The sequence below is a fragment of the Phasianus colchicus genome, chromosome 1 (genome assembly GCF_987193195.1).
Source record: "Phasianus colchicus chromosome 1, bPhaCol1.hap1.1, whole genome shotgun sequence".
Taxonomy (NCBI): Eukaryota; Metazoa; Chordata; class Aves; order Galliformes; family Phasianidae; genus Phasianus; species Phasianus colchicus.
Window position 1 is genome coordinate 34,527,346 of NC_143436.1, and position 23,394 is coordinate 34,550,739.

A 23,394-nucleotide genomic window follows, 5' to 3' on the forward strand; every position below is an offset into this window, starting at 1 on the left:
AGGTGATGCCCGCAGGTGCAGCCCCGGCCGCGGGCTCTACCACGCCGCGAGGTGCGCGGGGAGGGCCTCGCGTCGCTCCTGCCCGCGGGGAACGCCCCGGAGCCCGGACTCCCCCCGCCGCCTCCGGCCGGCCGTGGAACGAGCCGAGCCCGGAACTCGGCGCTGCCGAGCGGCCGCGGAAGATGGAGGCGGGGGAGCGAGGCGCGGGCGGCCGGGCGGGCAGCAGCGCGGACAGCCTGGCCGAAGAGGAAGACGAAGAAGACGAGGAGGTTCCCGGCAGCGGCCGCTCCAGCCGCACCTCGTCGCTGGTCAGCGGGCTGCTCACCGAGCTCTACAGCGCCGCCGAGGTGGCCGCCCCTCCCCGCGTCCTGCGGGAGCTGCAGCAGCAGCGGCCGAGCCGCGCCGAGTACCTGCGGCTGAAAGGTACGGGCCGCTCCCCTCCGCTCGGCGCGGCGCTCGCTGCGGCCGGGCCTGAGGGACGGGGCGGGCTCACCTGCGGCGAGCGGAACGGTGTCATCCGTTGTTGCTCTTTCCCTCCTTCCTCCGTGAAAGCTGGCCGTGTTTTCGGGCTCTTGTAATTCTCTTCACGCTTCAGCTTTGCGGTTTTTGAGCTTACTGTGTAGGTAAACTTGTATCCAAGGAAAGCAAAATGAATTGAAAATAAAAGCGAAGCAAAATGAAGCTGTCAAAGGGCTCGCGACACCCGTGCAGCTGTGGCAGTGCTCGCTTCCTGAAAGATGGGACTTGCAGCCGCAAGCCAGCCTGGTGAAGAGGACCAGGACCTCTTGTCTCCTGATGTCAGGATATCCTTGTTTCTGTCAAGGAGGTGAATAGACGTGCCAGTTTCTCAAGCTGTGCAAACAGCTTTCTGCTTCCTTGTTTGGCTTCCTAACGAGATGATGGTACTCAACCCAATGTTACAGGATATGGGCTCATGTTCTGTATGTCCCATGGTATCTGGGACTCAACAAGAAATTAGTTTGTATGGGAATGTATGTCCTGGAACTAAAATGTAGGACTTTTGCTGCAACAGTAATTAATGGTTTTTACAGAAACAGCTAACTGGGGTGAACAAGAAAGGATAAAATTCACCTCACTGCTTTTGTGATGACTGTCCATGTCAGTAGGAATACAGTTTAATTTTTTTCCCTGGTACAACGTGGCATGAAATCACCTTGCCCAACCCCAGAGATGGGAGGTACTGATTGAGCAGCAGGGACTGATCTGGATGGGCTGCCTGCTGCAGAATATAGAGTTGTTTTTGCCAGCAGCTGCCCTTGCTGTCGTTCCTGGTTCTCTCCCATCCCACAATTGGTTAGCATTTCAGCCTACTTTGTCCTTTTTTTTTTAAGCTCTGTAGAGTTTTGAGGAAGGTTTTGCTGTATGAGCCAATCACCATCCCACTAACGGTAGCTTTTCCTGAAAGCATCAACTTTTTGCTCACTGGATCAGATTACTGCAGTATGGATTTTTTTGATTGATTTTTCTTTCAGCTTTGAGGGGTGTGGTTGGACTGAAAGCAATAGAGTTTGAGAACAGTCTCAGGAAGAAAGCTGTCAGGACAGGAATAGCAAATTTCACCAGGCTGTTCCGTAACAAAGAGCTGAAGAGGTCAGCATGTGGTAGGCAAGACCCAGACTTTCACTGCTGGGATGCACAGAGGAGAGAATCCCAAAACTCTCTCCCACATCTCCAAAGCTCACTGCACAAGTGTCAGCAGGAACACTACAAGTAAGCTGAGTCATTTTGGTGAGCTGAGAGCTCTGGTACCACTGAGACCAGTGGAAATGTGCAGTTTTGCACTTGGGCCGGAGGAATCCCAGGCATCCCTACAGACTGGAAGGAGTGGTCCTTGAGAGCAGCCCTGTGGAGAAGGACCTGGGGGTCTTGATAGATGAAAAACTTAATATGAGCCAGCAGTGTGCACTTGAGGCTCGGAAGGCAAATGGTATCCTGGGCTCCATCAAAAGAGGGGTGGCCAGCAGGGACAGGGAGGTGATTGTTCCCCTCTACTCTGCTCTTGTGAGGCCCCATCTGGAGTACTGTGTCCAGGTCTGGAGCCCCCAGTACAAGAAAGACAGGGAGCTGTTGGAGAGGGTCCAGAGGAGGGCCACGAAGATGATCAGGGGACTGGAGCACCTCCCCTATGAAGACAGGCTGAAGGAGCTGGGCTTGTTCAGCCTGGAGAAAAGAAGGCTGCGGGGTGACCTCATTGCAGCCTTTCAGTACCTAAAGGGAGCCTATAAACAGGAGGGGAATCAACTCTTTGAAAGGGTTGATAACTGCAGGACAAGGGGAAATGGTTTTAAGTTGAGGGAGGGGAGATTTAGGTTGGATGTCAGGGGGAAATTCTTTACAGAGAGAGTGGTGAGGTACTGGAACAGGCTGCCCAGAGAGGTTGTGGATGCCCCATCCCTGGAGGTGTGCAAGGCCAGATTGGATGGGGCCCTGGCAGCCTGGTCTAGCATTAGGTGGGAAGGTTGGTGGCCCTGTGTGTGGCAGGAGGGTTGGAGATTCATGATCCTTGAGGTCCCTTCCAACCCTGGCAATTCTGTGATTCTGTGAAATAGTGAAGGCCCTGAATGAAGCTACATCATTTACCTTTTAGTGGAAATAGTTTTCCACTTAGAGCTCATCCTGGAGTTGCATCCCTGGCTTTGCAGGCAGCTTCTTGAACATGTTCCTTTGTCTGTTGGCATTTACTTATTCCTTTTGCATGTGTTTCCCAGGCAGTCTTCCATATATAAAATGTACCCCCTGACTGTGCTAATTGAGATGTATTCTGCTGCATCTGTCATGAAGGTTCCAATTTATCGCAATATGGTCGCTAAGTTTAATACACTGCACAATTAACTGAGGTACTTCAGTTTGAATGAACGTTGGAGACTTTGGCTCAGATCTTGAAAATGTTTGTAATCGGGGATCGTCCCCTTCAATAGATCTTCCAGTATATGGGAAATTTGTAATTGTAAATGCCTTGGGGGCAAAGTAACTTTGCATGTCAACTACAATAGACTTCTTATATATGTATTGGCCTGGATTGAGGTTATTTTCTCTGTTTATTGGCAGATGTGGATGAATTGACAGCTATAAAACGGGAACTGAATTACAGAATTTCTGTTCAATCCGCGAAGTTACTTCATCTTCTGAAGCTGAAAGACAGGCTTGTGCATAAAGTCCAGAAGAACTGCGACATTGTCACAGCTTGTTTACAAGCAGTTTCCCAGAAACGACGTAAGTGCTGTTCTGTGTGCATGTGTATTAGTTTAAGTAGTGTATTTCATTAACATGGGCAGTATTTCGATTAAGCCCTTGCCTTTGATTTAAAATCATGAGGCCAGACTGCGCTGTTTTTCACACGGCTGGCTTCCAGTGGTGTCTGGCACCTGGCACAGCACAGTTTGGTGTAAGCTATTGAATAGATAGGCTGTTGTAGCTTCAGCTTTGTGTAGCTACAGATGGCAAATGCAACTGTCTTCTCAGCATTTTGTTAGTAGTGCATGCAACTCCGTTCTATTGAGTTGATTCAAGATGAGGAGCATTAATAAACAAACTTACTTTCCCCAGACATCTTTATCAGCACATGTGTATTTGGAGGTTTCAAAGGGAACAGGTGGGAAAGGGGAGAAATGATGTTCTTTAATTGTTTAGCCTTTTCTTCCAACACAGTGAAACCTTTTTATGAGGCTTGGCAAAATTGTCATCTAAAGACATGCTGAAATGCTTTTATTAGTTCTGCTAAAATGAAAAAATGTAATGTTATGTGTCAAAATAGATAGGAAATATGCCTTCAGAGTGGACATGTGAAAATAACCTGTTTCCTGTCTTATTTTTTTATTAACATGCAGCGTGACAGGTACAGAAATGTTCAGGTACAGTAAATAAAGCATGGTCACTTCACAAAAATGCCTGGTAGGAGCTTTGAGGTGCATGTAAAATATTATTAAAAGAATCTTACTGTAGTAGCATGTGCTAACGTAATTTAGCTATAGGTTGATCTATTAATTTTTAAGCATTTATAAATGTTTCTTTGGTTGACTTAAAGCATAGCATGAAAGATCTTGGCTGACATGTACTACTTCAGGTGTATTTCTTCTTCTCACCTATTATTTTTCTTCATCAACATCAACTTGATAGTTGTGTCTTCAATATTAAGCATACGCTGTAGTCTACTTTTAAATAAGAGTATTTCCATTTTGCATGCATTTAAGTATTTAGAGGGCTGACTGTAAATTTTGAAGGTGTGAACATCCTGATCTCATTTGTATGGTTAGAAACTTTTTGAGTCAAAGGGATGTGGGATTTCATCCTAAATATGAATGTGTTTTTACAATTTTCAGAGACTTTTGTACTTGTGTTTTAAATACAATGCTCCTTTCCATTTATTTGCCAGTGATATTTGAGATAACAGCTGAAATGTTGAGGTAACAGTTTATTGTCTAATATCAGTCCATGGGCATGCAGATTTTTGTTAAACTTTTTGTTAACTTTCAGCTTGTGGCTCAGAAAATCCAGACTTGTGTATCCCAGGACAGCCAAAACTTAGTTATTTCTTATGTAAAGATCTGATCCAAAGCCACTGGTGTTTGTTGAATGACTTGTTATGGCTACATTTGCTTTGGAATAGGTGTACAAGTTTCCAGTAGTTGTTAGGTGATCAACAGCTGTCCAACTGCAGGCACAACTGGTTTTCTTCCCCCCAGCCTTTTATTCTTGCCTCTGTACTATCTTCCTGCATTGTAATAGGCAGGAACTCTGTGTGGTATGTGGTGAACGAGACTGGAGATCTGATGATCCATTTGAAAGATAATTCCTTTTTTCTTTTCATAGCACTTCCCCATTTCCATTTTCTGCAGAGGGTGGCAGCAGTGAGAGCATAGGAGAAGGTAATGGCTTAGACAAGTGTGACAAGTGCAGTTGCTGAGTATGTACAGTACTAAAATCTCAGCAAAACTGTTATGCTAAGAGAGAAATGATCTACTTTTCCCCTGTCAACTTTGGAAAAAACAATTAATATGATGGAACATGAAAAAAAAAAGTTCACCTCCCTCCCACCCCAAAATGTGAGTATTTCTGCTGGCCAAAACCCTTTAAATCTTCCTCAATAAATCTTTCTAAACAAATCTTTCTAAATAACTAAGGAGAAGTTGCTAAATATTTTTCTTCTTTAAATAATATTTTTAGTGACCAAGAAAAGAAGAATCTTTGAGCAGTGGTGTCATTAATTCTGACATTGCAATGTATGTAATAATACAGTGATGCTTCAGTTGATTTATGTAGAGTTTTGTTGTTTGTTAATGCTGCTGTCACGTATATTTTTTGTCTTGACGTAGTGAAATCTCTGTGTAGAGGTAGAACATCAGTCAAATTAACCTTAGGATCACATCCAGATGCTTAAATCTGGTTCAATACAAAACTGAAGTTATATTAACACAACATTCGTTAATATTCTCTTGTATTTTTGATGAAAAGATATTTTCAAAAGAACCTTTCACTAAGAGTTTGTTTAGTGCTATGACACCTATAATAACTTTAACTGTGTCTCGTATTGTCTTTAGGAAGGCTGTTAGTGTACTCTGTTGTTGTACTTAGAAACTGAGCTTGAAGATTGTTATTATTCTGCTGTTCAGTATTGGCTCCGATACAGAATTCTCTAGGATGGCAGCAAATATTTGCTTTCTGTTTTTCCCTCCCCTCCCAGTGGTTTGATTTAATGCAGAGCCAGCAGGGGGAGACAGCATATTTTATTTCACGCAGAGATTGAGGTGCGTCTCTTTGGTTTTTGTAGGTTGGAAGCTTTTGTATTATTTCCTTAAACATGAACTTAAGAGATTCACAAGTGGCAAATAAATGTTCTTTACAAGGAAAATATTAGGTTTCATATCGGAAGCAGTTGGAAAAATAGTGACAAATTATGTCTTAATTAGAACTGAGATAGTTAATTCCAGTCTGGCTGTGGAGGTTATTGAGAAGCTCCTGATAATGAGAGCTGAGTGTTTTAGAGTCTATAAATTCGGAGTTTTATGTATGTACTTACTAGCAATACTCTGATCTCTTTGAGTGCATCTTATCTCAATAGAAAGCCTGTGCAAACTGTTGTTACCTGGCCTCAGTGATGTACCCTCTGCGTTCCCTGGGAGATGGCCAGGCTATGAACTCTTTGCTGAGAGTGTGTTATTGTCACTCTACAATGAGCTCTTCTTACGGGGTAGGAATCTCACTTACAGGATACTGAGAAAGCCTTGTCTGAGACTGTAGTAGTATAAGTTGGTTAGCTGTGAGTTGTTCCTCACTTTAGTCTCTAAAATATATGTTAAAGAGGAGAGTGTTCTGTATTAAAAATCAAAAATATTAATAATGCAATTTCCATTTGCAATTAAAAGATAGACTGTGTGCTTTCTGTGTTCATCTCCAACTCTTCTTTAGATTTCCTGTTGCAATTTGACTAATTTTAAATTTAACTCAGTAACTCCAATGTTTGAAGCCAGATGGATTTCCTTTTTTATAGCAATAACTATTTAACTGATCTATCAAAAATACATTCCTCTTTTGATACACTTAAAATAAGAGGTTTACTTCTTATGGAGTCTCATTTCACGTGAATCATCCTCAAATTACTCTATCTCTACACCGTGTCGATGTTTGTGTACTTACATTACCAGTCTCAATCCTTCATGGATGTTAATGAATTTGATACCTTAAGAAATGCTGTGATCACTTCTTCTTTTTCCTAATGGATTGTTTTTAATTTAATTCTACTTCATCCTTTGCCCTTGGGAAGCTTTTTGGTGGGGAAGGAGAAATGGGAAGGAAACAGAATAATGATCCTAAAGATGTGTTGATTGTTTCCAGATGTTTGTTAAATTCATAGAGTCAAAGAATTATAGAATTACTCAGGTTGGAAAAGACCTTAAAGATCATTAAGTCCAACCACAACCCAACCATACTACCCTAACTCTAACAACCCTCTGCTGAATCATGTCCTTGTTGCTAAGTGTGGGCTGAATTTTCTTTACAGTCAGTTTCCCTATTGGAGCATTACGTATTTGCTACAATAATACATTGAATATTTTTATTGATTTTTAACTGTTGTGATTGTCAACAAGCTGTTACCTGTGTGGTATAGAGCAAAGATGCTCTGTGCTACCTATGACTCAAGATGTGGAAACGGGCTGAAGATTGATTAGTAAAGATTTCATAATCTGATCTATGTCCTGTGCCAGTTTGTAGAAAGTGATGTAATGGAACAGGAAAGGAGAGAACCTGTATTTAAGGATGCTGGAGCTTGGCTTGTTGAGGTTGGTAGCTGTGAGAATCCTTAGAAGGATCTAATCATAGTGGCGAATATGCTGCTGTGAAATTAAATGGCCTTGATTATCACGTTTCATTCATCTTTAGCCAGCCAAGATTTTGTCAAATCTGAGAGCAACAGAATCCAGTGCAACAGAAGGCTGGTCTGAGAAGGATTACGTGTGAACAGTGTCAATGTCACTATGCACCAGGTCATGGCAAAGTGTTTCTGTAAGTAGTTGTGTGTCATATTTAGTATTTGATAATGAACATTAGATTATGTATTCTCGATAAGTGTTATCGAGTCCGTGAGACAGAAGAGTGAGTGATCTCATACACAATACCACATACAGTGGAACACTGAACAGGATGTTCGTTGTTACAAGGACAGCAATTTTGATTTTTAAATACTATTGGGAGTTTGCTATCTTAGTACTGAATGCAGCTACTTAAACTATCAACAGAAAAAGAAGTGTTAGCTCTGTGTTAAAGGGTGACAAATAATCAGAACCTGAATAATCCTGGGGACTTTTTAGGTGGCGAATTACATGATTACTTCATTTTGATGAGAATAGGATCTTGGAACTGGTATTTGGTGCACTGCACAGCCAGGATGCTGAAACTGAGGGAAGCAGTGCAAGGGGAAGCAGGTCTAACTGAGCTGCAAATGAATATTATGATTCTATGGATATTCTGGTTCGGTGCTGTGCTGTGCCATTGCTTATCGTGTTATATTTCTTATTCTAGAGAGCTATCAACTAAGTTACCAGACTTACCGTGTATTTGTGTTGTTGATGGGATGTGCATACATAGTACAGATCTTTTGCAGAATTGAGGTAGGCAATGAATATTGACATCTTTGATCATTTGGTAATCAGCAGTGTTGGTAAGCACTGTGGGGAAAGACTATCCCACTTCATTGTCTCCGGCCAGTTCTTCAGGTTGATCTGTGCTGGTGTGAGTCTGCAGAAGCCCTTGTTTGGCTAATCTGTAATAATTTGTAAAAAGCTGACTGCCGTCTTCTCATGCTGGTTTTCTCCACTGTAAAAACAAGGCTGTAATATGAGTTTTAGAATCTGACTGGAATATTTGCCAGGCTTAGCAAATCATGACTGTACAGAGTTGGCATCCCTTAGAAGGCCACTTTGGGATTAATTTCAGTTTACTGACTCCTGAGATGAAGTAAAAATTCTTTCCTTTTCTATTGCTGATAAGGAAATCATGTTGTTGTTATTTTTCTCTAAAAAGTGAGAGGATGGATTTACTCTCTGGTTTGATCATATCCCAACTCAAAAGTTCCTATGGTCTGTGCATTTGCAGAATATCAAATTCAAAAGATGGTAAAAAGTAATACTTAGTGCAGTACAGAATCTGGAATCCTCACTTCAGGCAAAATTCCACTTTTAGAATGCAGCAACAAAAAGTATCTTGTTCCAACATGAAATAAAACACCCACTCACAAAGTCAATTGCTTATGAAGCAAAATTCTGAAAGCTTACATTTTGAGCTGAAATGCTTTGTCGAGATTTTGGCACTCCTTGCCTTTTCTCATCTCATGTTATGTAATGAGCCATTTTTTAGACATAACAGCATTTAATTTCAAAAAGAGTCAAAATGAAATTATGTTTTTAGCATTTAGAAATATGGTGTTTTTTCCTTTTTTTTTTTCCAAATATAGTATTCTGTCATGAAGGACTTTGCTCTTCATGAGCTGGCATTTTGTGGTAGTTTTCCATTAATGTTTCCAACCAGCTTTTTGCTGGAGATTTTCCTGGGAATATACATTCAGTCATCTCTGCAGTTCACTCTGACTGCTCAGCACTGAGTTGCCAAGTTGGATTAGGAGCTGAACAGCTAACACTTATTCTTAAGCCATATGTTTTCCTCCTGTCTCTTTGGAGAGTATATAGATCCTTACTTTTTCTGTGTCTGATATTCCTCACTATGCCTCTTTGCCCCTAGCTCTCAATACTGAAATGTCTTTTCTGCATTGAAAATACATCCCTGCTGACATATTATGATTATGTGTTCTGTCATTCGCTAAAATCTGCACAGTTCTCAGAAAGGGCTTTTATTGTGGGCTCCTTCAGAGTTTAGCTAAGAAAACTGTCCTGACTGCTGCTTTGGCAGGATCCAGGAGGATTGCTTTTGTTATAAACCTTGGGCATCTGGTCAAGTTCTAGGCTTATACACTTACGGGCACTTTGGATTGATGTATCAGGATACTTTGGATTGATTGTACCAGGCATGGTTTGTGAGTTGTCAGCTCTCATGGTTTGGGAGATAACCAGCCTTTACCTGATGGAGTGCAGTGAGACCTGGTCAAACAACCATGACATCCCCCTTCTGTGTAGACTGCGGGTCCTGCAAACTTTAGAGCCATATATCTGCATGCTTTCTTCTCTCCATTTTGAATACTTGCCTTGGGAAATGACAGACTTCTGGGGTGGGGGTAAAGTGATGTCAAATTGATCTGTGTGTACAATGTGACATAGTACAGCCTCATAGTTGATCTCTGCTGCTGTCACCCTATAAATAGTCACCATCCAAGCAGTGGTTGATACTTTCACCATCTTACCCAACTGCATTAAAATAGCTCTACAACATTTTTATGTGATGCAGAAACCTGATGGGTTGTTAACAGCTGAATGTAGCTACAGTATATATTACCAGAATAAATACTTCATTGCCTATTATAGATATGATGAGTGAATTCAGTGCATCTTTCTGTAAACAATAATTTTGCTGCTGAATCTAGGCCCATTTTGCAATCAGAAGTGCAGGCTGCTCTGTATGTGAACACATAGATTGCAGGATCACTGACACATTCTTGTCATACGGTGTTTCTTACAGGATATGAATATTCTTTGTCATTGTGCTAGCAGCTGTGACAGCAAAGAAAAGCTTGAGTTAGTGCTACACTTGAGAATGTGTTTATTTTGTGCATCCAACTGAAGTTGACTGCTGCCTTTTCCATATTCTTCTGTGTAGCTGTAGCCCTGTTCCTGTTGCAAAGCGATAGCAGACCTCCTGGGATTAGTTTTGTTATGCACATAGAATTTTGAGTGCACTGAACTATATTTTTCACAACAGCTGTGCCGTGAGAAGTAAATGTATTGGATAGTACTTGTTACATAAAATGCTTCCTGAGTATTAGAAATGTGGACTAATCTGATATATTATTGCAGCTGAATTTCTTTTTTTGGATTCCTTATCAAGTAATGCTCTGGTAGTAGCTTTATATGAATTTGTCTGAACAAAATGGTTCTCATATCAGTGACATCTTATTTCTTCAGTACAGCTATAACTTTGAGAGGTGGTATTGGATCTGCTCAAACTAAGGATCTTTCAGTCAGCCGAAGGAAGGATGCTGTTGTTTGCTGACCACAAACAGTCAGAACTGCCTGTTCATCATCCGCAGTCCCTAGTCACTCAATCATGATGTTAGTATCAACTCTGTCAGACGTTGTTCTCTCTGTGTGTTGAGATGGATACCTCATCTGCAGCAAAGTTTGATTGGCCTCACAGTTCCCTGAAGAACTGGAAAAGCAAGGTTTTTATTAAAGTCACACTGAGTATGTTGTGGTTAAATGAGCTGAGATGCTGACTTCCGCACAGGATCAGTGTGAAGCTGAGCTCATCGTGTTCCAACCCAGAGAGCCTGCCTGGGGCAGGGGAGTGCCAGGCAGGGCTGGGAGGAATGGAGCGTGTGGCCAGGCCCAGCAAAGGGCTAGGCCCACAGCTCTGTGCACACAGGCAACAGCAGAACTAAAAGTAGGCATGAGCTTTGCTGTGTCCAGGACATCTGGGATACTAGGAATTCACAGCTTTAAAGGAGAATTTGAGAGGAAGCTGGCTGTACAACCAGTGCTGCAAAAGGCTGCGTGAGAAGGGGTGACGCATGCTGAGAGCACGTGATGGAGATAGCCAGCATACATGTTTCATGCCTCCTTTAGACACTTCTGATCTGATCACAGATCTACTCTTACACTTGCAAGTAGTGAAAGAACATGACATTTATGGGAAACGTCGAGCATTCAAGATGTATGGATGTGTTTGTATGTATGAGCTCGCAGGATGGGTGGCTGCATCAGTTACCTAACTATAATACAAATGATACAATCTTTAATCTTTTGCTGGAAATAACCCGAGAGAAGAAGCTGTGCAATTAGATTGTGTGCATAGTCTTTCACACTTGTCTAGTTTAGCAGTATCTGCTTTTTAATTCTTCTAGGGATTATACTTTAGTACTGTTAACCTCGCTGTTCTTCGTTCTTCTTTTTCCTAATGAAATGCTATTTATTTATTTATTTTGGAAATTATTGTGAATTTTCAGGAAGGTTAATGGAGCTTCATTGAAAATGTTCAACAGAGTGCATAGCGTTTACACATTATAAATGAATTTTATCTCTGAATATCACACACAAAACGTTCTTTCGATGAGTTAGTCTTTGAAGAAGAGATTTCCTGGATATTGTAGATCAAATGGAGGATAACAGCTGCTTGGGATAATTAATGCTAGGAATAGACTGATTTTTGAAGCATCGGACAGTCATAGCAGCTATGTTTCTGCAGTTCTGTGAGATAAGCTTGAATTTAAAAACAAGATGGTAAAAAATTGGGCTGTGAATTTAGTCCTTTTAGATCAATAATCCTGGTTATAATTCTATGCCACTCTGGAGATTTCCTCATATTTAAAATGTTTTGCTCCTTGAAGTTAGTAATAAGCTGAACTTGACTTGCTGAACAGTGAATGGGTGCTCTTTGCATACACTTGAAATTTGCCAGAGAAGTAAAGTCTGTTACATCTCCTGTTACTGTTCCATCATCTTACTGTAACACCTTTGTAAAAGAAGAAAGAATTATTAGTATTATTTGAAACCTTTTATTATGTTTTATTAGTAATTAAATCGCTTATAAGTTTATATGCCTCTCTAAAATTGTAGCAACTTGGTGCCAATCAATGTAATGCTTTCCTTGTCATCCATACAGTACATGTTGCCAAAATATAAAGCGTGTACGGTTTGTGTTTCTTGGCTTGCATTAGGCATCATTGATAGGTAGCAGTTTGAAGGATTTATTTTCAATATGTTACTGCTAGTTTCTTGCTTCAACTAGTCGTCACTGACAGCAATAGTGGGCCTTAGATCCTGAGGGAGAAATAGCTGTCCAGTGAAACTGAATAAAGTCAGAGTGGGTAGGCAATCAGTATATATAGCTGATTTTGATTTTGATTTTGATTTTTTTTAAGAGAATACTAATTTGAGGAATTAGTTCTAAATATTTGTAGTAATACCTACAGAAGCCCCGTGAAGTCAGGAATTTCATGAGCTGGTCTCTGAACAAACAAATGGTGAGAAGCCCCCTTGGAAAACAAATTTATAATAAGAGTGGGACACCCAAAATCTGTCATGTTTGGAGGAACAAAGTGAATTGTCCCAAGCTACAACAGCAGTAAATTGTCGATCAGAGCTTTGCTGTTACCAAAATACACACTTGTATAGTGTTATACATGTTGAAAATCAATTTTAGTGGTTCAGACTTCTGCTCTAAAAGCAGCTTTGATTATTCATAAACGTATTCAGTTCAGGAAACTCTACCTTTGAGAGTGCATTATAAACTGGAACTTTGGGTAAAAAAGCTTTGAATAGTAACACGGTTGTGACTGATAACAGTTTTCTTCTCTTGTCACTCGTGAGCTTCATCAAAAGCCTGTTGCTCCATCCAACTTGCTTTAATGCTTGATGCACTCTTTTTTTTCAGGAAGTGGGAGGTGGTAGTTTGAAGTTCCTTTGCTTTATGTTAGTCACTTCCTTTACTGGCAGTTGCAGAAGTGCTCTGTGAAGTTATGGCCCACGTGGTAGATGGAGAAGGGAATTATGTGGTCTGAAAGCTTGCAAACAAGATGTAATGGGAGCACTTACATTTCTTAGAGGACTAGTGGCATCTGCAGGCAGCAACTGATGTATACGCAAATCAAAGGTCTTGAGTGCTGGTGGATGACTTCCATTCTGACTGATCAAGATTTGCGGTACCACTAAATCCATTAGCTTCTGTTGGAGTGAACACCATTTTCCTCTGCAACCCCAGAAAAGGTTTCGTTTCCATTCCTCTGTACTGAAACTCCATCCATGGAGGCCATATGCTGTGAAAGGGAGGATCCTTGCTAGAAAGTAGGGGCAGTTGGGGACAGTGTGTTTTTTTTGCTAAATATATACAGAACGCCTCGCACATTTCGAGCTTGGTCTTTGATGGAGGCCCTTAGCATTACTGCAAACAAGAAATTATATCTAAAAACTTTTATATATAAACATGTCCCTATTTCCAGAGTGCTTCACAGCCCAAAGCAAAGGCATTTTTTGCTTAGGCTTTTTTCTAGCTTAGGTAGTCACTTTACAGTCAAAGATCTTTGAAAGTGTTCTTTTTGTGGACAAATCTTTTCTTGGAGACATACTGGTTTTGCTCTCATTAGTTTTGTTTGAAGATTAAAATCTTGCTGTTTCTGAAATAGCAGTTGAAATCAATAAGGTGGCAATTCACACTGTGATATTCCATTTCTATGTTAGATGCTAAGCAAATAATCAAATTCTAGTAAGGCAAGAGCACCTCTGTTTGAGACCTGAGAGCCTGCAATATACTGTGACCTCTGTTCTGTAAATATTTAAACATGGCTACAAATAAAAGCTGTCAAAATAATAGTTTTTTGTATTCTTTTCACTGTATTACATTAGTCTTTTCTGCTAATTTGGTGATTAGTTTTTTTAAATGATCATGTGACTTTTAAGTGGAATTCTGGGGTATACTGTATACTGTATACTGTCCAAGACATGCATTTGCTTTCCATCGTTTGGAAAGGTAAGGGAACATTTCTTAATTCTTAGGTTTATCAGCAATATTTTTAGGTAGGCCTCTTTAGTGATTTTTCTTAGTGTCTCCCTTATGAAAATAGTATTATGTATCAGTAGAAGCAGATGATTTCTGTGACAAAAAAGGCATTTGCTGTGACATTCTAGTTAAAATGTGCTCCATATATATTTTATTGGGCACAAAGGCATTGCTGTGATTTTTATTCCACTGGCTAACATGAGACTTTATGCTGTTACTACTGCAGTTAAAATGCATTGTTACTATAGCAATGCCTGCATGGTATGTCTTTAACCTTGCTCATGATATGCAGATATCTGCTTACTGTAACTGCATGTGATCTGCTTTACAGTTATAACCAGTGCATAAATGAGATGAGTGAAATAAATTGACTTTTGCTCTTTGCCTCGCAACAGATTTCTTTATGTCCTTCATCAGGACAGTACTGGTCGCTCTGTTCCTCAAATGGCAGTGTTGACTTTAGAATGAATTCATGTAGTTGCACCTAATTAGGAAAAAATAAACTTGGATGCTGTTGTTCACCATTCCCCCTCCCTTTTCCTTGTAATTTCACAACATGAAAAGATCCATATTGCTGACTTACCTATCACTTCTCTCTGATTAAGAACCAGTTGGAAGCATCTGGGACACTGAACACTTCCCAAACTCTTTTTGATGAGTATACTTAAGCCCTTCTAGAAGATGTGATGTATACAAAGAGTTAACTGAAGACTTCAGTTTGAGATTGACACGTTTACATTTTAGTATTGGTGCATAGGTGTTTCCATGTGTGCTATGTGCTTCTGCTTTTCTTAAAGTCTTCAAAGATGTAGTTATCATCTTGCTTTCCTTGCTTTAACATACAGAGCTCTTTGCAACCTACCCTTCTGTATTGTCACTTATTTGTCATTTCCTGTTCATTGTTCAAGGTTATGTCACACCTTCTGCCTTCATCCTTCACTTACATTTTTACAACAAGCATCTTCTTAATTTCCCCCTGTGCTGGGGTTTTCTTGTTAGTGTTTATCCACGTTGAAGTTGATTAAAATGTAATCCCTTGGCCCTCTTATGGACCTCGTGCCACCTTGTTGTCCCCCTTCAGGTGTTTCCCTTGTTACTCATTTCTACCATGAAGCCTACAGAAACGCAATAGCATCTCTTATATTCTGACTACTGCTACTATCCATTATGCTTACCAATATAATCTTATTGTCTCTCTGTACTATGCTACTGTGTTTTCTTTTTTTGCTTTCTTTTAAAGCAGGCAGACTGTCATTCTGTGATTGTACAGCACCTACTCTAATACAGTGCTGCAGACCAGAATTAGAATTTATGGGTGCTGTGGTGAGTAGAAATAGCTTTGCAGAGTTACAGAGTCAAGCTTACTCAGTAGTGCAAGTTTGTTGCCCTCTATTACTGGCCTAATAAGGGGAATTAGTTTATTACTGTCCTGTGATCAAGCAATTGTATATGCAAAACCCTTTTTGTTTCCTATAAGGACAATTCTGAGTTAAATCTCTGCCTTGTCCTTTCAGTGCAGCCACAACACACTATGTTAAGGTAAAGGTTTTCAAATCACATCAAGTTGGTAACATTAGATTTTTTTTTTTTCTTTTTCCTTCTGAATATATTTGAGGTGCCTTTGGTCTGTGGTGTATGATGTTTACAAAGCATAATTTGGTTTCTGCTTTTCAGAAATTATTTCAGATCTCTCATGTTAAACTCTGGGAACAGGCATTTCCCATTGGTGGGCCTGGAATGAATTTGGTCACTCTTTGTACCTAACCCATTGGCATGGGTTGCTGTCATTATGTGCACAGTGTTGCTGTGTTATCAGCAAATGTAATTTTTTCATCCTCAAAAATGGTTTTGTCTAGAAACTGCAGATGCTGCAGAAAATGAGCCTTTTTAATAATGTGATTGTGAGAGCTGGTGACATAGTGAGAAGAGTTAATAATTTGTGACAGATAGCATTTGAATGTTAACATAATTCCTAGCTTTCAGTGTGATTGTGTTTTGGGAACAGGTTTCCTAAAGGACTCCAGAAAGTGGGGTCTTTGTGTGGGTCAGGGGAGACATAAATGTGCAGTTCTGTTGTTTGCCTTAGTGAGTCCTGGTACTGCATGGCTGCCAGGTCTTTCTGCTGCTCCACTGTTTGTAGAAATAACTACGTCTTTACAAACAGGGAGGTGCTATGGATGGGTTCAAAAGGGTTACAAGTGTCTCCGTACTTTTGGTTTAGCAGCCTGTGATACTTTTGAGGGCTTTTACATTCTCACACACATAATCCAATTGCATAAGCACTGTTTGTGCTACTTTGAGAACAATATGGGAAGCGAGGGGCCTGCAGCCAGCCTTACCTGCACTGACTGACTGCCTATGAGTGTGGTGCCTCCCTACATAGGAAGCTGGTCATCACAGCTCCATCCCATTCTGCTAGAAACTGCTTTCACAACTGATTTGCAGGTGTCTTCATTAAAGACAGATGATTTTTGAGGTCTTTTCATTGATGATGCAAAAGTTTGGCATACCTCCCAGGCATACTAATTTCAAGAAGCAGCGTGTGATAAATGTAATTCAACTTGTGAATAAACTTACTGGTGTAAATGTCCCTCACTCCAACACACATTTGTGGGTAGGTGATGTAAGGAGAGCTGGCTGTATTGAAGGGACCTTCTATTTGCCTTTGCCTTTCATGCCCTAGTATACACATGTAGTGTGGAAGGCAAGAGTGAATAGTGTGGACTGGAGAAAGCAGGAGAATGACCAAGAAAAAATACCGAGTATCCTAGTTAATAATCTTGGATCTGAAGTTATTTCCTGGCCAAGTCCCAATTATATTAAGCTGAAGGATCCTATAGAATATATATGTCTGTGAGCTTCTTACCACAGGAGTCTTGTGGATTAATTTCCAAATACACAGTATAGTAAATGGTGCTATCTTAATTATGTTCTCTAAATCAGTCCTTGGTATATACAGCTAAACAACATACAGGCAATATTCTCTTTCAGACATCTTAGCTATAGACAAAGCCCTGTTGCTGGTGAGCTCTCTACTAAGAATTCCTGAGATTCCCTCTACTTTGCCTTAATTTCTCCAAGAAGAAGTGGGCTATGTTAAGGGCTTCCTTCAAAATAAGGCACTGTTAAAGAGTGTTTAATCTTTAAGCTGTCAGTTTTTGAAGGGAAAAACAAGAAGGGTGTGTGCAGTCTAAAGGAAGAGGTAGCACTGGGCTAGAATTGAGCATGTTGGGATATGTCTCTCAGTTCTGCTGCACACTTCCTGAGGCTAATCATTTAAGTCTTGATTTTCCATTTCTGAAAATGATAGTTATTATTTCCTGTCCATTGAGTAGTTTATATTTGCACTGAATACCCCTTTGTAGCAAGGATTGGCTCTCACTCTTTTTTTTTTTTCCCCTATGATATCTAATATAGGACAAAACAAGGTCCTGGACTCTTTTGTCACATTTACCTACCAAGTACTAATGAATGGAAAACCTTAAAATATTAATGCTGTGTTGACAATGGTGTGTCAACACACTGAACTATTTTCCTGAGCTCAACCTAGGGAAAGTACATAAGGTGAACTTCTCTAGCACAAAGACAATAGCAAAACTTCTATTTTTGTTCAGACTCTGGCACTGTCCCTTGTCCAGAGAAGATAACCCTGGTTGACTTATATGAGAACAGAGATTGGCTTAGTAACAGAACTGCCTGTTAGTCCAAAATCTTTTTTTTTCTTCTGTGTTTACAACATGTTTCCTGTGATTGTAACATGAATCTGTCCTCCTTTACCCATAGACTCCTTTTTTGTATGCTTGTGCAACTGTGGCCATGCAAAGCAGTCCTGCAGGCTCTGTTGTTCTTGGTTGTCCATACAGCAGTTGTAGCCAGCTGGTACATCAAAGCATCTGCTTGCCTGTGCTGTCTGAGGTAGGAAATCCTAAAAAAAGCCTGCAGAGCAGTACTGTCAATGCAGGAGGTGATGCTGTACATGCAGGCTGGGGTGGGAGGAGTGCTGGGCCACCTGGCAGGAGCACATGTTCAAGGACCCAGCACTGCTGTAGCACCCATGCCCCTTTGGTGCCAGAGATTCAGCTTCGTTCAAAAGCCTCTTCTCAAGTTGTCAGATGAGTTATGCTTGTTTTACATCATAATGTGAAGCTGTCATGGCATTTTTTAAGTATTAACTTCAGCTTGGTTCAAGAGCCTATATTAGATGAGAGTGGCTTTTACAATAAAGCAAAAAAATATATACTTTTTTGGCAGGATGGTTGTTTAATAATAGAACTCCTGTAGAATTGGATAGGATAGAAATTTTGTGCTCCAGTGGAGAAGATGGTTTAATGGAGTAAGTGTATTTAAAATAGTTTTGCTTCCTGGGAGAACTCAAACTGTCTTATTCTGTTATCCTTCAAAAGTGGACTCATTTCATTCCACATGTTTTCTCCTAGACGCTGCAATTTGAAAGTGTTGTTTTTTTCTCTCTTGAAGTTCATGATGAATTAGAGTGCACATCGTAATGTATGTTGGTATTGATTCCAAATTTCTTCATTTACTATTTGAGTATTTGAAGCCAAATGGTAATGGGATTACATTTTGTGGACTGTTACAGAATTCTGTGTAATAATAATACCTTGGCAGGCAATTGGCCTATGATGAGGTTAATAAAATAGCTTTTACCTGTGATACATATTCTCCATTATATTATTGATATGTGCATGCCATCTAATAACCGTTGTACCAGCAGCTAGTGCAGTGATGCTGCCTAAACATAGTTTCTAAAATGTTTTGAGATGAAGTACAGTGTAAAAATTTTTGAACTGCTTTTTTTAACTGTGATAACTGAATAATGCATAAAATTGTTAAGAGAAAAAGTCTTAGCATAAGTTACATTTGAGGCTTAATATTTAACTTAGTGGGAAAATGTACTTCTATTTAGAGGCTATGAAGCTGTTCTAGTACCTTCTGTTTGACACCATACACAAGGCAGGGCATTCTTAGACCTTCCTGCCTTTTGTTTTGATGGCTTAAGCTGGAACTTTCCTAGAACTCACCTTTTCTCTTGTGTTTATATGCAGTACAGTTCTACCAGCTCCTGCTTTTAAACACATCTGTGTAAATACTTGTGTAGGTACTAAAAGGATTTTCATCACATTTTAAAAGCATGACGTTCTATAAAATTTTCCTATAAAATGAAAGTTGCTAGTTAAATATTTTGCTAACACAGGTATTCCAAAGCACAACAAACAAGCCTTCTCCCCAGACTTTAACTGTTTAACCTTTTACAAAGATGTGGTGCAAATGAGAATTATGGAAGGTCTGTATGAAGGTCCATATGAAATAAAGGGAGGGATATGAAATGCGTGAAATACAGTGACCCAGCTGAAAATGGCTTATGACTTTTAGTCTTTTGGTTATGTTTAGTCTTCTTTGTGCACGTTGTACAAGAACCAGTGAAGTGTGCCTTCCAAGAGTTCTAGATTTGAGTAGCTAAAGCTTCATGCAAAAGGATATATCCTTCTCTTTAATTGCAAGATTGCTCTGCAGCCCCATTCTGTCACTGCTCTGTCTGCTGATGTTTATTCTCCCTTTCTAGCTGCATATCTTGAACTAATTATCCCAGTGCAGATAGAAGGAAAGTGGGATGGTGAATGGTGAGGAGTAAGTTAAATAGAGCAGAGTTGGTTCTTCAATGTCAAAACCTTGTGGTGGTCACAGGACAATTCACCAGAAGGCAGATTGTGGGAACTGAGCAAGTTATACTTGTCATGGAGGATTTCTTATGAGATATTCTCAGGGTTTATAAAGGCATGGTTAGCAGGTGGTGATGAGACTGCAAAGACATACAAAACGAAGAAGAAAAGTTTTTCAGAAAGTGACTGTGTTGTGTGGGAGGGAATAAATGAACTACGAATAAAAGAGAAGTAGTAAAGGGGAAAAGTAAAGACTCAGATTGATAATCATGAAGTATGTAGAGGTGAAGTAACTGGACCAGCCAAGGCTCTTCAATTTATTTATTAATCATTTCTGAACGCCATCTGGCTTGTTGGTAATTGTAGCTAAGGACTTGTTAATGTGGCCAGCCTTTTATGACTTTGTGGAGCAAAGTAGATTAATGGTGACTGGTGACATCTTTGGTTTTAAATAGTTGCTTTTACCCCAGCTTGAAGCTGGTGATTTGTCTGTGAGCTTTATTGTCTCTGCGCTTTGAAATTTTCATGTTGTTGAAGACTATTTACAACTTAATGGTGACTATGGCAAACTTATACAAGCTGCTGACATGCAGTGTCATGGTTAGATGTCTGCAAGTCCAGGGAGTGGGACAGAGAATGCTTGCCACTGGCAAATCAGAGGTTTTGCCTGACCAGTGTTAAAAAAGATGCCATCTATTTTTCTAGAAGCTCTGCTCCTGTCCTTAGATATGTATGTATATACATAATGGGAGGCTTAGCCATATCTCTGAAATCCATTTGAGCTGATGATCCAGTGAGTCATCAAACCCATTAGTATGTCTTGGCTTTTTCATTTTGTCTCTTAAAGTTCATTTTTGCATTTTTCTTAAGAGTAATGTTGCATTAATTGGCTGGCATGTGGGCAATGTCCTTAGTGGCGTGCTGGTCCTTGAAAGTGGTCATTCGGAGTCACAGAATGATTGTCCTGTTTGTTTCTGGGTTTTCACACAGCAACAAGATGACAAGTAGGAGAAACAACAGTAACAAGGACTCTGTACTCTTCCTTTGGTTGTACCAAAGCAGCTGGTTATCTTCATCATTTAAGCATTGATGTCTTTCTTAGAGCTGACTTGCAGTTGTTTAACAATTGGAGGTAAGATATTGTTATCATCAATTTGGTGAGATGACTGAGTATGGATGCCCTTAATCATGTCCTGAAACTTTGACTTTGGCCATTGGTTGGTAGCGTTGAGTTAGCCAGTCTTGGAATGATCAAAGAAGGATGTGGTACTACTTGCATATGGTGCCAAAGGAAGAAGAGAAAAATACCAGATTATGTGGTTATTTCTGTATTTAAGTACTTCTGCTACAGTCCCACTGGTACAATCTGTACACCTAGTGAGATTAATTCGTTTCAAATTTTATGCTTTAACCACTAAATCATCTCCAGCTGGCACTGAAATAAAGTGATTTGCATCATCTACATCAGCAGGGAAGTGTCACCTTTGTTAAAAAAAGAACCACCGACACACAGACTTAATTATCTATTCAGAGTGCGAGCTGGCAGCTCAAATGTAGTGACTTCAGTTCTCTGTCGAACTGAACCAGATATTTAAAGAGGCATGGACAAATTCACACTTCTCTGCAAAAATAACAGTAGCTTCTAGATATAGCTCTAACTTCTAGATTAGCTATAACTGATTTTTTAAAACAGCTTTTTTGTTTTGTTTCGTTGGTGCATCCTTTATGCAGTTGGCTTTACTGCTTATCTGTTGCCAGTTTCCGTATTGCTGCTGGCAAACATGTTTAATAAAAGGAGCAAGTGGCTGTTCCAGAGCTGCAATGATGGACAGGTGGGTTCAGACTTCGGGCAGCTCAGTCTTTGAGCCTGACTCGTGACATAGTCATACTCGTAGAATAACCTCAGCTGGAAGGGACCCACAGGGAACATGAAGTCCAACTCCATTGTACGTCTCTCCTTCGGTAGGAGCACCAACTGGCTTAGGTGATAAAAGCTGTCAGCATTTTGAATGCTTCCCCTTGCTTGTCAATCAAACCAAGAGCTTGAAATTTAGTATCAAAACATTTTAAGATGCTTTTGAGTCAAATGAAAATGCACCTATTCACGCTGTTGAATAGTTTCCTTTTTGAAGTGTATCTGGTAGGACGTGAGGCTGTCATTTGGGGTCATACAAACGGCTGTTTTTACTTGGGGATGCTAAAAGCGTGCGTGCTGAACAGCGCCCCGTGGGACCGGGAGCGCCCCGGCGTTCCTGCCCGGCCCCGTTCCGCCTGTCCGCTGGATGTCAGTCCGTGTCTCCGCGCCGCTCCCCTTGGCAGAGCCGGAGCGCTCCGTGCCGGAGCGGGGCCGCCCTTTATGTCTGTGAGGAGCTGCTGCATCCAGGTGGTGCTGGAGGAGGTTTTCTGGCTCTGATGCTAGGCTTGTGGGCGGGAGCAACTCTCTTTTTTTCCCCACCTTCTTTTTTTTCCTCTCTCCTCTCCTTGTCCTCCCTCTTTCTCCCTGCACTCCGCTCCTCTGCCCGCACTGCAGACCCCCGCTAGTTCGCGGAGCCGCTGCCGCCCTCCGCGCCATGCCGCCGGCCCGCAGCCCCGGGGCAGCTCGCTGAGCCGCGGGCACCATGCGGCAGGAGCGGCTGACGGGCTCGCTGCGGCGCGGCGGGCGATGCCTCAAGCGGCAGAGCTCGGGAGGCGGCGTGGGCACCATCCTCAGCAACGTCCTCAAGAAGCGGAGCTGCATCTCCCGCACGGCGCCGCGCCTGCTCTGCACCTTGGAGCCAGGTACTGCGGCGGAGCGGCGGCCGTAATCCCGTAAGCCGCTTGGCGGGGGCGGGCAGGCGGCCGGTCGAGCCGAGCCGGGCCGGGCCGGGAGGACGCAGCCGGACGCGATGGGGGCCGCGGGTAGGCGCGGCGCGGGGAGGCGGCGGCACCGGACCGCGGCAAATGGCCGCCCGGGTCCGCGCGGGGTGCGGGGCGCGGCGACGGCGGGGTCGGGCCGGGCGCCTTCGGGATCCGCCTTCGCGGTGCGCCTCGGAGCCCGGGCCTGCGAGGCTGTCGCGGGCCGAAGCTCGCCCCGCGCCTCCTCCTCCTGCCCCGCGCCGCCCTCGGGCACTTTCCTTCCCTATGTGACGAAGCCCAGCGTCGCTCGCCCGCTGCCGGCTCCCCGAGCCCCCTCCCGCCGCCCGGCCTTTGTCTGCCGCGCTCTGCCGGCTGCGCTCGCAGCCGAGGGACGCGCAGCTGCGGCTCTGCAGCTTACATCAGCGCCGGCGTCCCGTGGGCAGCCGTGGTCGGCCGGGAGTAGGGACGTGCTCCAGGGGGACGGGCGCTCGGTAGAAGCGCTAAGGGGTGATCGTTGGTGAGGGCGAGATTGTGGTTGCTCGTCTTCAGAATGGTGGAGCGTTGTGTTTCTGTGAAGCGTTGGGAATCTAGATTCGGTTTATAATGTCGAGCTGTTAAATGTAGCAAAAGCATTGTTATTTGTTGTCTGATCTTAGGCTTACAGAAAATATGTAAACCAGGAAAAAACCTATAGCAATGCGCAGCG

At 41.9% G+C, this 23,394-nt stretch overlaps 1 protein-coding gene across 5 annotated transcripts in view; it reads left to right on the forward strand.

Annotated features, from left to right (window-relative positions):
* Positions 1–127: 127 nt before the first annotated feature.
* The window catches only part of TBC1D30 (TBC1 domain family member 30), a 52,541-nt gene continuing 29,274 nt past the window's right edge, over positions 128–23,394 (forward strand). For 3 of the 5 annotated variants that reach the window (XM_090138333.1, XM_031589514.2, XM_031589515.2), the window contains exons 1-2: positions 128–423; positions 3,070–3,234. In XM_090138333.1, the coding sequence (XP_089994459.1) occupies positions 183–423; positions 3,070–3,234 (406 nt within the window). In that variant the 5' untranslated portion in view covers positions 128–182. Of the gene's footprint in view, positions 424–3,069; positions 3,235–21,922; positions 22,632–23,394 lie in introns of those variants that run through there. The other 2 variants (XM_090138339.1, XM_031589516.2) reach the window with 2 other exon arrangements.